At 37.1% G+C, this 15,817-nt stretch overlaps 1 protein-coding gene across 1 annotated transcript; it reads right to left on the bottom strand.

The window, feature by feature from the left end:
* Positions 1–3,007: 3,007 nt before the first annotated feature.
* Positions 3,008–14,047, bottom strand: cpa5 (carboxypeptidase A5). Its single transcript, XM_061924306.1, has 12 exons — positions 13,999–14,047; positions 10,150–10,360; positions 9,989–10,070; positions 5,871–6,005; positions 4,595–4,699; positions 4,381–4,482; positions 4,205–4,306; positions 4,011–4,121; positions 3,849–3,939; positions 3,554–3,753; positions 3,372–3,456; positions 3,008–3,275 (listed from the first exon to the last, which is right to left on the bottom strand). Exons 1-12 carry the CDS (start codon positions 14,036–14,038, stop codon positions 3,088–3,090), a joined length of 1,452 nt encoding a protein of 483 aa, XP_061780290.1. The 5' UTR covers positions 14,039–14,047; the 3' UTR covers positions 3,008–3,087.
* Between the last annotated feature and the right edge of the window lie 1,770 nt (positions 14,048–15,817).

Genomic DNA, 15,817 nt, shown 5'->3' with positions numbered 1-15,817 from the left:
AAGAACTGAATGTTGACTATTGGGCATGTCTCCCTGTGCGGATAAAGACTTTGTTGTCTGGGCATGTCTCCCCTTGTGAGGATAAACACTATTGTGTCATTCTCCTGTGGGGATGAACACGTTGTTGTCTGGGCATGTCTCCCCTTGTGAGGATGAATACATTGTTGTCTGGGTGTGTCATTCTCCCTGTTGGGGTAAACACATTGTTGTCTGGGCGTGTGCCCTCATGTAAGGATAAACACTTTGTTGTCTGGGCATGTCATTCTCCCTGTGAGGATAAATACATTGTTGTCTAGGCATGTCTCCCCTTGTGAGGATAAACAAACTGTTGTCTAGGCATGTACCCTCGTGTGAGGATAAATACTTTTATTGTCTGGGCATGTCATTCTCCCTGTGAGGATAAACACACTGTTGTCTGGGCATGTCTCCCTGTTAGAATAAATACATTGTTCTCTGGGCATGTCTCCACTTGTAAGGATAAACACATTGTTGTCTGGGCATGTCTCCTCATGTGTGGATAAACACATTGTTGTCTGGGCTTGTCATTCTCCCTGTGAGGATAAATACATTGTTGTCTAGGCATGTCTCCCCCTTGTGAGGATAAACAAACTGTTGTCTAGGCATGTACCCTCATGTGAGAATAAATACTTTTATTGTCTGGGCATGTCATTCTCCCCGTGAGGATAAACACACTGTTGTCTGAGCATGTCTCCCCGTTAGAATAAATACATTGTTTTCTGGGCATGTCTCCACTTGTAAGGATAAACACATTGTTGTCTGGGCATGTCCCCTCATGTGTGGATAAACACATTGTTGTCTGGGCTTGTCATTCTCCCTGTGAGGATAAATACATTGTTGTCTAGGCATGTCTCCCCCTTGTGAGGATAAACAAACTGTTGTCCAGGCATGTACGCTCATGTGAAGATAAATACTTTTATTGTCTGGGCATGTCATTCTCCCTGTGAGGATAAACACTGTTGTCTGGGCATGTCTCCCCGTTAGAATAAATACATTGTTTTCTGGGCATGTCTCCACTTGTAAGGATAAACACATTGTTGTCTGGGCATGTCCCCTCATGTGTGGATAAACACATTGTTGTCTGGGCATGTCATTCTCCCTGTGAGGATACATACATTGTTGTCTGGGCATGTCTCCCCTTGTGAGGATAAACAAACTGTTGTATAGGCATGTACCCTCATGTGAGGATAAATACTTGTATTGTCTGGACATGTCATTCCCCCTGTGAGGATAACACACTGTTGTCTGGGCATGTTTCCCTCTTAGAATAAATACATTGTTTTCTGGGCATGTCTCCACTTGTACGGATAAACACATTGTTGTGTGGCCATGTCCCCTCGTGTGTGGATAAACACATTGTTGTCTGGGCATGTCATTCCCCCTGTGAGGATAAATACATTGTTGTCTGGGTATGTTTCCCCTGTGAGGATAAATACATTGTTGTCTGGGCATGTCTCCACTTATAAGGATAAACACATTGTTGTCTCGGCATGTCATCCCCCCCGTGAGAATAAATACATTGTTGTCTGGGCATGTCATTCCTCCTGTGAGGATAAACACATTGTTGCCTGGGCATGTCCACCCGTAAGAATACATACTTTGTTGTCTGGGCATGTCATTCCTCCTTGGAGAATAAATACATTGTTGTCTGGGCATGTCCACCCGTAAGAACAAATACATTGTTGTCTGGGCATGTCATTCCTCCTTTGAGAATAAATACATTGTTGTCTGGGCATGTCCTTCCCCCTGTGAGGATAAACACATTGTTGTCTGGGCATGCCATTCCCGCTGTGAGGATAAGCACATTGTTGTCTGGGCATGTCATTCCCCCTGTGAGGATAAACATATTGTTGTGTGGGCATGTCCCCCCTGTGGGGATAAATACATGTTGTCTGACCATGCCCACCCTTAAGAATAAATACATTGTTGTCTGGCCATGCCCACCCTTAAGAATAAATACATTGCTGTCTGGCCATGCCCACCCTTAAGAATAAATACATTGATTCCTGGGCATGCCCCTCCTCATCCCCACTTGCTTGTGAGGATAAACACATTGTTGTCTGGGCATGTCCCCCGTAAGAATAAATACATTGTCAGGGCATGTCCTCTCCTGTAAGGATAAATACATTGCTGACTGGACATGTCACCTCATGTGATGAAGACAAACTCAACATTCCAGTTGTGATTGAATGAATGCTCTGAATATACACCATCAATGATCAATGATCAATGATCAATTCAAAGGCATTGATCAGATAGTGATTTTTCTCATTTGTTATCAGTGTTCTTTGGAACTGAGAGACCAAGTAACACGTGCTCACATTAATAATAATAATAATAATAATTATAGCAATAATAATAATGATAATCATAATAGTAATAAGAATATTAATAATAATGATATTTAAGAACATTTATATTGTACGTGCATTTCACCACCAGGGGGCGTTCCCATCTCAGTCAGTTAATAAAGTTATGATTAATGTTTGTTATTGTGCTTGCAAATCTGTACTGTAGCATACTCAGCGCTGTTCCTAATATTATGGTCACATGTATTTGGGTGTACCTGTGTGTATCTATAATCTACCTGTGTGTATCTATAATCTAGATACATATATATACATATATATAGACATACATATAATACATATATATGATATGATATGATAATACATACATCTATATATATATATATTTTTTTTAATATATATATATATATATATATATATATATATACATATATATATATATATATATATATATATATATATATATATATGTATATATATATATAGTCAAGGTTTCTGTGGTTTATCCGTTATACAGTGCTCAATACCGGGGTAGAGCGGAATATACGTTAGGTCAGGAAAAAACACAGAGGCTATATCATCCCTACAAGCCTGTTTTCGCAGGTTTCCCTGCGAAACAGGCTTGTAGGGATGATATAGATAGATAGATAGATGGATACAAATGGCCTCCAACAATCAGACACTTGCATTCTTTTATTGGTCTGCTTGATGACACGCGAGGCGTCAAACAACATTCCCCCTACAGGTGGCGCCGTGCAGGTCAGTACAGGTTCTTGGAGGTGTGGTCCATGATGGCCATGAGGGCCAACCATGTCTCCTTGGCTGTGGGCACGATCTGGTTGGCGGGCAGAATGAAGCCATAACGTCCAGTGTCCCTCAGCTCGAAGGTGAACGAGTACTTGATGCCTTGGTTGTAGGTCCAGTCGATGGTGCCGCCGCTGGCCTGGTCTGTAGTGACGGTGTGGGGAATATTACAAATTGTTACCATCGTTGGTGGAGGTCAAGAAGCTAAAATGGTCGTAGGTGGAGGTAAAAAGCACTCACAGATGGTGTTGATGATGCTTCCGTATCTGTAGCGAGTGCGGTACAAGGATGCCAGGTCAGTGATGGCCTTCTTGGCTAGATTGTGCTGCAGAAACCCCAAAGGACAACATGTGTTATAGAATGTTCTGGAAGCACCAGGACAGACAAGACCTGAATGACAGCATTTAAGAACAAACTGTTACCAGCTCAGCCTGGTCCCTGACGGGGGTCCGGGTGTAGCCGTATGGGTACAGCAGCATCTGCGAGTACGAGTGGATGGACACAAAGGACTTGATGTTGCCATGAGACTTCACAAAGTCCACGATGGACTTGACTTCCGACTCGGAATGGGCTCTGAGTCCACGGTATGTCTCGGAGCAAGGACTACCGCTGGCCCCGGGTCCTGCAGTCATGAGAGGAAAAACAAACTTGTTCAGACTCTCCACACAGTTCTCAGATGACACTGATCTTCAGGAAATGAAGGCAGTCAAACATTACCTCCAAAACCAGCATCCCAGTTCCTGTTGGGGTCGACACCGACACAGCTAGAACCAGAATTAGGCTTCCTGGTCTTGCGCCACATGCGGTTCTGGAATCATCACAAACATGTTAAGTCTTCTGGTTGATCTTCTTGGAAAGCTTTCAGTGTTGTCGACTCACTCTAGTGTGGGTGTAGTAGTATCCGTCAGGGTTGGTGACCATCTCCAGGAAGATGTCCATCTTGTTGAGGATGGCGGTGAGCGCGGGGTCGCGGCCGTAGTCGGTCACGATCTGAAAATGACGGACATTGCTGTCAGAATGTGAGAATGGAGCTGAGGGCCGACAACATTAGAACCTGAGAGCCTTTAGAGTACCTTCTTGGCGAACCAGGCACCGCTAGCCTGGGTCACCCACTCCCTGGAGTGGATCCCTGTGTCAATCCAGATGGCGGGACGTTTGCTTCCACCGGTACTGAACTAAAAACCGCAAGAAGGTATGCCAGTGTCAGGAAGAAGCAGGTCCAGTAGTTCTTTCATCAACGTTTCCTTACCTTGAGCACGTTGAGGGGACGACGCTCGTAACTCTGACCAATCACCAGCTTGCTGACCAGTGTGGGATTCTCAGCAACCAGCATATCCTGGAAACTGTACAGCTACCACAGCAAGACCCAGGTCAGAAGTCTCAGAGTCCGTTATTTCAAAGACTTAAAGATAGATTAAGTTAGGACTTTGAAGTCGAGATGAAGTTCATGCTGTCGGTCCAACCTCGCTGATGCTGTGGTATCTGTAGAAGTCGAAGCTGTCTGTGTTTCTGGGCTCGGCTTTACGAGTGGAAGCGTCCATCTCCTCCTGCTCCTCGTCCAGGATCGCCTGCGGACCAACGAGCAAGACAACTATTTCAAAGTCTTTAAGTCGAGCACAAACAATCCGAAATGTGTTTGACATGTCGACTGCTACGTTCCACCTCAGTCCTATAGGTGGCAGCAATGCACCTCAAAAGCAAATGAAGTCTGGAACGTACAGACCAGTAAACAAACAAACGCCTCACTGATAGGCCACTCCAATACCCAATTTCAAACGTGTGACTCGCCATAGGACAGAAACTGCCCTCCTCAAAGTCACCAGACCTCCTCCTCTCTTCAAACTGAGGACTACTCTTCATCTCCATCTTCATCCTCCTTGCCACTTTGGAGACAATCAACATTCTGTCCTACTTTCCTGCCCTCACCTGGCTGACATCTTGTCTCACAGACCAGAAACTCTTCATCCTTTTAGGCAACTGCTTGTCCTCTACTGGCCTCCTGTCCCAAGGTGTCCCACAGGGTTCACTGCTTGGTCCTCTCCTCTACATCCTCCCCCTCGGTCAGATGATCCGTCACCATGGTCTCTGATTCCACTGTCAGGCCGATGGTATCCGAGGTTACATATCCACAAAATTCATCTGACTTCTTTTTCCTTCTCAAACGGTTTTTCTCTGCAGCTGAAACCCTTACTCAGGTTTTCATCACATCAACTTCTGGAACTCATCATCGGCGGTCACTCGAACGAGTATGACGATCCTCCTGGTAGGGGTGTACCCCGTGACTTTGTTTAACGTGGGGAGACTGGTGCACAGACAGTCACCACACGATCCTTGACAGAATCGGGTCAGGGTCCTGTGGCATGGAGTCCAAGACGACTGGGGGACCCTTTTCTGCTGCAGCCTTCTTCCGCCATCGCAGCCGTTGTGGTAGTTCTTAAATCTACCGTCTTCCGCCTGCTCCGCCGTTGAGGTCTTCACCGTATCCCTGGCTAGGGGGCAATCAGGTACTAGGCTTTTGCCAAGGGCCACCTGGGGTAAGGGGTTAACCTCCTAGTGCCCCAAGACCCCATAGAGGAGCCTCCACTGCTGGATGCACTTTAACGTCATGCCCAGGACCTCTGGAACTACTTCCTCTTTGGCACCACCACCAATCTCCTCAACAAACATTCTCAACTCAGTCCCGTTCTGACATTGACAACAACAACAACAACAACAACAACAACAACAACAACAACCTACCTGCAGGTCTTCGATCATGATGGAGAAGTGGATATTGTTGTTGTCCAAGTAACCTTTGACAGACTCCAGACTGTGGACAGGAACTCTGATATCCACAAAACTGTTCACGTCAATAACCTCCATCCAGAAGTCCAGCTGACAACACGCACAAAGGGGGCAAAAAGAGCAGTTTATAGTTGATGTTGATGACTGTGTGATGTTGTAGTTTATAGTTGATGTTGATGATTGTGTGATGTTGTAGTTTATAGTTGATGTTGATGATTGTGTGATGTTGTAGTTTATAGTTGATGTTGATGATTGTGTGATGTTGATAGTTGATAGTTGATGTTGATGATTGTGTGATGTTGTAGTTTACAGTTGATGATTGTGTGATGTTGTAGTTTATAGTTAATGTTGATAATTTTGTGATGTTGTTTATAGTTAATGTTGATGATTGTGTGATGTTGTAGTTTGTAGTTAATGTTGATGATTGTGTGATGTTGTAGTTTATAGTTGATGATTGTGTGATGTTGTAGTTTATAGTTGATGTTGATGATTGTGTGATGTTGTAGTTTATAGTTGATGATTGTGTGATGTTGTAGTTTATAGTTGATGTTGATGATTGTGTGATGTTGTAGTTTATAGTTAATGTGTAGTTTATAGTTAATGTTGATGATTGTGTGATGTTGTAGTTTATAGTTGATGTTGATGATTGCGTGATGTTGTAGTTTATAGTTGATGTTGATGCTTGTGTGATGTTGTAGTTTATAGTTAATGTATATGATTGTGTGATGTTGTAGTTTATAGTTGAAGTTGATGATTGTGTGATGTTGTAGTTTATAGTTGATGTTGATGATTGTGTGATGTTGTAGTTTATAGTTAATGTTTGTGATTGTGTGATGTTGTAGTTTACAGTTGATGTTGATGATTGTGTGATGTTGTAGTTTATAGTTAATGTGTAGTTTATAGTTGATGTTGATGATTGTGTGATGTTGTAGTTTATAGTTGATGTTGATGAGTGTGTGATGTTGTAGTTTATAGTTAATGTTGATGATTGTGTGATGTTGTAGTTTATAGTTAATGTTGATGATTGTGTGATGTTGTAGTTTATAGTTAATGTTGATGATTGTGTGATGTTGTAGTTTATAGTTAATGTTGATGATTGTGTGATGTTGTAGTTTATAGTTGATGTTGTAGTTTATAGTTAATGTTGATGATTGTGTGATGTTGTAGTTTATAGTTAATGTTGATGATTGTGTGATGTTGTAGTTTATAGTTGATGTTGTAGTTTATAGTTAATGTTGATGATTGTGTGATGTTGTAGTTTATAGTTGATGTTGATGATTGTGTGATGTTGTAGTTTATAGTTGATGTTGATGAGTGTGTGATGTTGTAGTTTATAGTTGATGTTGTAGTTTATGGTTAATGTTGATGATTGTGTGATGTTGTAGTTTATAGTTGATGTTGTAGTTTATAGTTAATGTTGATGATTGTGTGATGTTGTAGTTTATAGTTGATGTTGATGATTGTGTGATGTTGTAGTTTATAGTTGATGTTGATGATTGTGTGATGTTGTAGTTTATAGTTGATGTTGATGATTGTGTGATGTTGATAGTTGATAGTTGATGTTGATGATTGTGTGATGTTGTAGTTTACAGTTGATGATTGTGTGATGTTGTAGTTTATAGTTAATGTTGATAATTTTGTGATGTTGTTTATAGTTAATGTTGATGATTGTGTGATGTTGTAGTTTGTAGTTAATGTTGATGATTGTGTGATGTTGTAGTTTATAGTTGATGATTGTGTGATGTTGTAATTTATAGTTGATGTTGATGATTGTGTGATGTTGTAGTTTATAGTTGATGATTGTGTGATGTTGTAGTTTATAGTTGATGTTGATGATTGTGTGATGTTGTAGTTTATAGTTAATGTGTAGTTTATAGTTAATGTTGATGATTGTGTGATGTTGTAGTTTATAGTTGATGTTGATGATTACGTGATGTTGTAGTTTATAGTTGATGTTGATGCTTGTGTGATGTTGTAGTTTATAGTTAATGTATATGATTGTGTGATGTTGTAGTTTATAGTTGAAGTTGATGATTGTGTGATGTTGTAGTTTATAGTTGATGTTGATGATTGTGTGATGTTGTAGTTTATAGTTAATGTTTATGATTGTGTGATGTTGTAGTTTACAGTTGATGTTGATGATTGTGTGATGTTGTAGTTTATAGTTAATGTGTAGTTTATAGTTGATGTTGATGATTGTGTGATGTTGTAGTTTATAGTTGATGTTGATGAGTGTGTGATGTTGTAGTTTATAGTTAATGTTGATGATTGTGTGATGTTGTAGTTTATAGTTAATGTTGATGATTGTGTGATGTTGTAGTTTATAGTTAATGTTGATGATTGTGTGATGTTGTAGTTTATAGTTAATGTTGATGATTGTGTGATGTTGTAGTTTATAGTTGATGTTGTAGTTTATAGTTAATGTTGATGATTGTGTGATGTTGTAGTTTATAGTTAATGTTGATGATTGTGTGATGTTGTAGTTTATAGTTGATGTTGTAGTTTATAGTTGATGTTGATGATTGTGTGATGTTGTAGTTTATAGTTGATGTTGATGAGTGTGTGATGTTGTAGTTTATAGTTGATGTTGTAGTTTATAGTTAATGTTGATGATTGTGTGATGTTGTAGTTTATAGTTGATGTTGTAGTTTATAGTTAATGTTGATGATTGTGTGATGTTGTAGTTTATAGTTAATGTTGATGATTGTGTGATGTTGTAGTTTATAGTTGATGTTGATGATTGTGTGATGTTGTAGTTTATAGTTGATGTTGATGAGTGTGTGATGTTGTAGTTTATTGTTAATGTTGTAGTTCATAGTTAATGTTGATGATTGTGTGATGTTGTAGTTTATAGTTAATGTTGATGATTGTGTGATGTTGTAGTTTATAGTTAATGTTGATGATTGTGTGATGTTGTAGTTTATAGTTAATGTTGATGATTGTGTGATGTTGTAGTTTATAGTTAATGTTGTAGTTTATGTGATGTTGTAGTTTATAGTTAATGTTGTAGTTTATAGTTAATGTTGATGATTGTGTGATGTTGTAGTTTATAGTTAATGTTGATGATTGTGTGATGTTGTAGTTTATAGTTAATGTTGAAGATTGTGTGATGTTGTAGTTTATAGTTGATGTTGATGATTGTGTGATGTTGTAGTTTATAGTTAATGTTGTAGTTTATAGTTAATGTTGATGATTGTGTGATGTTGTAGTTTATAGTTGATGTTGTAGTTTATAGTTAATGTTGATGATTGTGTGATGTTGTAGTTTATAGTTAATGTTGATGAGTGTGTGATGTTGTAGTTTATAGTTAATGTTGATGATTGTGTGATGTTGTAGTTTATAGTTAATGTTGATGATTGTGTGATGTTGTAGTTTATAGTTAATGTTGATGATTGTGTGATGTTGTAGTTTATAGTTAATGTTGATGATTGTGTGATGTTGTAGTTTATAGTTGATGTTGTAGTTTATAGTTAATGTTGATGATTGTGTGATGTTGTAGTTTATAGTTAATGTTGATGATTGTGTGATGTTGTAGTTTATAGTTAATGTTGATGAGTGTGTGATGTTGTAGTTTATAGTTAATGTTGATGATTGTGTGATGTTATAGTTGATGTTGATGATTGTGTGATGTTGTAGTTTATAGTTAATGTTGATGATTGTGTGATGTTGTAGTTTATAGTTAATGTTGATGATTGTGTGATGTTGTAGTTTATAGTTGATGTTGTAGTTTATAGTTAATGTTGATGATTGTGTGATGTTGTAGTTTATAGTTAATGTTGATGATTGTGTGATGTTGTAGTTTATAGTTGATGTTGATGATTGTGTGATGTTGATGATTGTGTGATGTTGTAGTTTATAGTTAATGTTGATGATTGTGTGATGTTGTAGTTTATAGTTAATGTTGTAGTTTATAGTTAATGTTGATGATTGTGTGATGTTGTAGTTTATAGTTAATGTTGATGATTGTGTGATGTTGTAGTTTATAGTTAATGTTGATGAGTGTGTGATGTTGTAGTTTATAGTTGATGTTGTAGTTTATAGTTAATGTTGATGATTGTGTGATGTTGTCCTACTTGAAGTTCCTCCATGTCTCTGAGTTGCGCCAGAAGAGACAACTGGACTTCATCTTCTGCTACGATGCGAAGGACTTGATGTCTTGGAGGAAGAAACACAAGTGATGAAGTGAGTGATGATCATCAATAATCTGATTATGATCATAGTTGTTACTACTCACCCTTCAAAGGTGTCCTTGCTGAGCGCATCAGCGAGCAGCACGGCCAACAGCAGCACAACCTTCATCTTGAGAAAACCTCTCAGCCTGCTTGCAGCCTGCAGGCTCACAGCTTTATGCACCTGCACCTGCCACTGACCTGACACGTCACCTCCACCAAGGACCTTGCTGGGACGCAGCGGCTGCTTCAATTCCCACGTCACACTTATGTGTTCTTTGGAAACAACATCCAGCGAGTGTTGGACCTTCTGGACTCTTCAACTAGACAATAATTATTAGTACTCCTACACACGTGTACTATAATATATTTATACTCAATACACACTTGTACTGTAATATTCATACTCAATACACACATGTACTGTAATATATGTATAGTCCATACACACTTGTACTGTATTATTTATACTCAATACACACATGTACTGTAATATATTTATAGTCCATACACACTTGTACTGTAATATTTATACTCAATACACACCTGTACTGTAATATTAATACTCAATACACACCTGTACTGTAATATTAATACTCAATACACACTTGTACTGTAATATTTATACTCAATGCACACTTGTACTGTAATATTTATACTCAATACACACTTGTACTGTAATATTTATATGCAATACACACCTGTACTGTAATATTAATACTCAATACACACTTGTACTGTAATATTTATACTCAATACACACTTGTACTGTAATATTAATACTCAATACACACTTGTACTGTAATATTTATATTCAATACACACTTGTACTGCAATATTTATACTCAATGCACACTTGTACTGTAATATTCATACTCAATACACACCTTTATTCATATACATATACACAAACAATATCGTTCATTACATTATTGCCATCATATTTCTTGTTTACTTGGGAAAGGCTAAAATATATTTACATTTACAGTATATATATATATATATATATATATATATATATATATATATATATATATATATATATATATATATATATATATATATATATATATGTACATATATACATACATATATATATACATATATGTATATATATATATATATATATATATATAAAATATATATATGTATGTCTATATATATGTATATATATATATATATATATATATATATATATATATATATATATATATATATATATATATATATATATATATATATAATAATACTAATAATAATTGTTATTTCTTGTTTACTTGGGAAAGTCTAAAATATATTTACATTTACAGTATATATATATATACATATATATACATATATATATATATATATATATATATACATACATACATACATATATATATATATATGTATATATATATATATATATATATATATATGTATATATATACATATAGATATATATATATATATATATATATATATATATATATATATATATATATACTGTAAATGTATATATATATATGTATATATATATATATATATATATATATATATGTATATATATATATATATATATATATATATATATATATATATATATATATATATATATATATATATATATATGTATATATATATATATATATATATATATATATATGTATAATAATAATACTAATAATAATCGTTATTATTATTACTTATGTTGTCAAGAAGTACCAGCCTAGAGCAATGTGTGTGCATTCAAGCAAACAAGGAGGACAAAAGCATGAGAGACGGGCGACCGTTTTAGAGATTGCTCCGACCTTTAGAGAGCTCACTCTACTCCCTCTTCACACAGGTAACTTTTATGGCTCCTCTTTTTTCTCCATGTTTAATTTTATTTCTAATCATGCTGTGGGCCAAATAAAAAAGATGGAGCAACAAAAAAATAAAATATAATTTATCACGTAAAGTAAGCTGGCTTCTCACAAAAAAAGAAGAAGAAAAAATAAAAAAATAAAAAAAGGAGAAGAAGAAAAAAATCTTGAGTCACATCTTCTTCCTCTTTTGTGACCTCGCTGCTTCAATTTCAGCCCAACAGTTGGTGTTTTGTAAAAAAAAAAAAGGGAAAAAAAAGCATATTGATGTAATGGAACATGTGCTAATCCAGCAGTTTATATATATATATATATATATATATATATATATATATATATATATATATATATATATATATATATATATATATATATATATATATATATATATATGTATATATATATATATATATATATATATATATATACACCCAAAACCAGTGAAGTTGGCACGTTGTGTAAATGGTAAATAAAAACAATGATTTGCAAATCATTTTCAACTTATATTCACTTGAATAGACTGCAAAGACAAGATACTTAACGTTCGAACTGGTAAACTTTGTTATTTTTTGCAAATATTAGCTCATTTGGAAAATTGTCGAACAGTTTAAGAACAACATTTCTCAACCAGCTATTGCAAGGTATTTAGGGATTTCACCATCTACGGTCCGTAATATCATCAAAAGGGTTCAGAGAATCTGGAGAAATCAATGCACGTAAGCAGCAATGCCCATGGCCTTTGATCCCTCAGGCGGTACCGCATCAAAAAGCGACATCAGTGTGTAAAGGATATCACCACATGGGCTCAAGAACTCTTCAAAAAACTACTGTTAGTAACTACAGTTTGTCGCTACATCTGTAAGTGCAAGTTAAAACTACTATGCAAAGCAAAAGCCATTTATCAACAACACCCAGAAACGCTTTGCTGGGCCCGAGCTCATCTAAGATGGACTCATACAAAGTGGAAAAGTGTTCTGTGGTCTGACGAGTCCACATTTCAAATTGTTTTTGGAAACTGTGGACGTTGTGTCCTACGGACCAGAGAGGAAGAGAACCATCCGGACTGTTCTAGTGTAAAAGCCAGCATCTGTGATGGTATGGGGGTGTATTAGTGCCCAAGGCATGGGTAACTTACACATCTGTGAAGGCGCCATTAATGCTGAAAGGTACATACAGGTTTTGAAGCAACATATGTTGCCATCCAAGTAATGTTATCATGGACGCCCCTGCTTATTTCAGCAAGACAATGCCATGCCACATTCTGCACATGTCCCAACAGCGTGGCTTCATAGTAAAAGAGTGTGTGTACTAGACTGGCCTGTCTGTAGTCCAGACCTGTCTCCCATTGAAAATGTGTGGCGCATTATGAAGCCTAAAATACCATAACGGAGACCCCCGGACTGTTGAACAACTTAAGCTGTAAATCAAGCAAGAATGGGAAATAATTCAAAAATGTGTCTCCTCAGTTCCCAAACGTTTACTGAGTGTTGTTAAAAGGAAAGGCCATGTAACACAGTGGTAAAAATGCCCCTGTGACAACTTTTTTGCAACGTGTTGCTGCCATTACATTCTAAGTTAATGATTATTCGACAAAAAAAAATAAGTTTCTCAGCGTGAACATTAAGTATCTTGTCTTTGCAGTCTATTCAAGTGAATATAAGTTGAAAATGATGTGCAAATCATTGTATTCTGTTTTTATTTACCATTTACACAACGTGCCAACTTCACTGGTTATATAGACATATATAAATGTATATATACATATATATATTATTTTGATGACACACTCGCAAACATGTGTATAAATATATAAATACACACAGTACATAAATATGTGTTTACCGCCTGCAATATTTGAGTATTACACATTCATTTCCTCTCATGACTTATGTAACAACACTCATATCATCGCGACTCAGTTTAGAGAGACACCTGATAAAAAGCACACCTGCTGGGGTCACACACACACACACACACGCGCGCGCGCGCACACACACACACACACACACACACACACACACACACACACACACACACACACACACACACACACACACACACACACACCTGTGTCTACCTGCTGGCTGCCAAGATGTCTTCGTGTCATCCTAGTGAGTGTGAGACAACATTCTGACAAGTCACTTCCTTTATTTCAACATTTTCTTTCCACTCACACCATAGAAGTACTACATGCACCACACAAATACTACAAACCCCGTTTCCATATGAGTTGGGAAATTGTGTTAGATGTAAATATAAACGGAATACAATGATTTGCAAATCCTTTTCAACCCATATTCAATTGAATATGCTACAAAGACAACATATTTGATGTTCAAACTTATAAACTTTATTTATTTTTTTGCAAATAATCATTAACTTAGAATTTCATGGCTGCAACACGTGCCAAAGTAGTTGGGAAAGGGCATGTTCCCCACTGTGTTACATGGTCTTTCCTTTTAATAACACTCAGTAAACGTTTGGGAACTGAGGAGACACATTTTTTAAGCTTCTCAGGTGGAATCTTTTCCCATTCTTGCTTGATGTACAGCTTAAGTTGTTCAACAGTCCGGGGGTCTCCGTTGTGGTATTTTAGGCTCCATAATGCGCCACACATTTTCAATGGGAGACAGGTCTAGACTACAGGCAGGCCAGTCTAGTACCCGCACTCTTTTACTATGAAGCCACGTTGATCTAACACGTGGCTTGGCATTGTCTTGCTGAAATAAGCAGGGGCGTCCATGATAACGTTGCTTGGATGCTCCAAAACCTGTATGTACCTTTCAGCATTAATGGTGCCTTCACAGATGTAAAAGTTACCCATGTCTTGGGCACTAATACACCCCCATAACATCACAGATGCTGGCTTTTCATATTTGCGCCTATAACAATCCGGATGGTTCTTTTCCTCTTTGGTCCGGAGGACACGACGTCCACAGTTTCCAAAAACAATTTGAAATGTGGACTCGTTAGACCACTGAACACTTTTCCACTTTGCACCAGTTCATCTTAGATGAGCTCCGGCCCAGCGAAGCCGACGGCGTTTCTGGGTGTTGTTGATAAACGGTTTTCGCCTTGCATAGGAGAGTTTTAACTTGCACTTACAGATATAGCGACCAACTGTAGTTATTGACAGTGGGTTTTCTGAAGTGTTCCTGAGCCCATGTGGTGATATCCTTTACACACTGATGTCGCTTGTTGATGCAGTACAGCCTGAGGGATCGAAGGTCACGGGCTTAGCTGCTTACGTGCAGTGATTTCTCCAGATTCTCTGAACCCTTTGATGATATTACGGACCGTAGATGGTGAAATCCCTAAATTCCTTGCAATAGCTGGTTGAGAAAGGTTTTTCTTAAAACTGTTCAACAATTTGCTCACGCATTTGTTGACAAAGTGGTGACCCTCGCCCCATCCTTGTTTGTGAATGACTGAGCATTTCATGGAATCTACTTTTATACCCAATCATGGCACCCACCTGTTCCCAGTTTGCCTGTTCACCTGTGGGATGTTCCAAATAAGTGTTTGATGAGCATTCCTCAACTTTATCAGTATTTATTGCCACCTTTCCCAACTTCTTTGTCACGTGTTGCTTGCATCAAATTGTAAAGTTAATGATTATTTGCACAAAAAAAACCATCAAATATGTTGTCTTTGTAGCATATTCAATTGAATATGGGTTGAAAATGATTTGCAAATCATTGTATTCCGTTTATATTTACATCTAACACAATTTCCCAACTCATATGGAAACGGGGTTTGTACATGTATCAAATAATTACTACAAGTACTACATACTTGTAGTATTTTACAAATAGTACAAGTATTTGTGAAACATTTAAAATGTAATGTTTGCAGATTGTTCAATAAATTGACTGCATGTGAATGT

Source organism: Nerophis lumbriciformis, linkage group LG29, assembly GCF_033978685.3.
Source record: "Nerophis lumbriciformis linkage group LG29, RoL_Nlum_v2.1, whole genome shotgun sequence".
NCBI lineage: Eukaryota > Metazoa > Chordata > Actinopteri > Syngnathiformes > Syngnathidae > Nerophis > Nerophis lumbriciformis.
This window is presented reverse-complemented; position numbering and strand designations above follow the sequence as displayed.

Coding starts and splice junctions, on each gene's coding strand:
- cpa5 (XM_061924306.1), bottom strand. CDS start 14,038: ATGACACGAAGACATCTTGGCAGCCAGCAGGTAGACACAG. Junction 4,483..4,594: donor GATACCACAGCATCAGCGAG/GTTGGACCGACA, acceptor TTGCTGTGGTAG/CTGTACAGTTTCCAGGATAT. Junction 4,122..4,204: donor GTGCCTGGTTCGCCAAGAAG/GTACTCTAAAGG, acceptor CGTCATTTTCAG/ATCGTGACCGACTACGGCCG.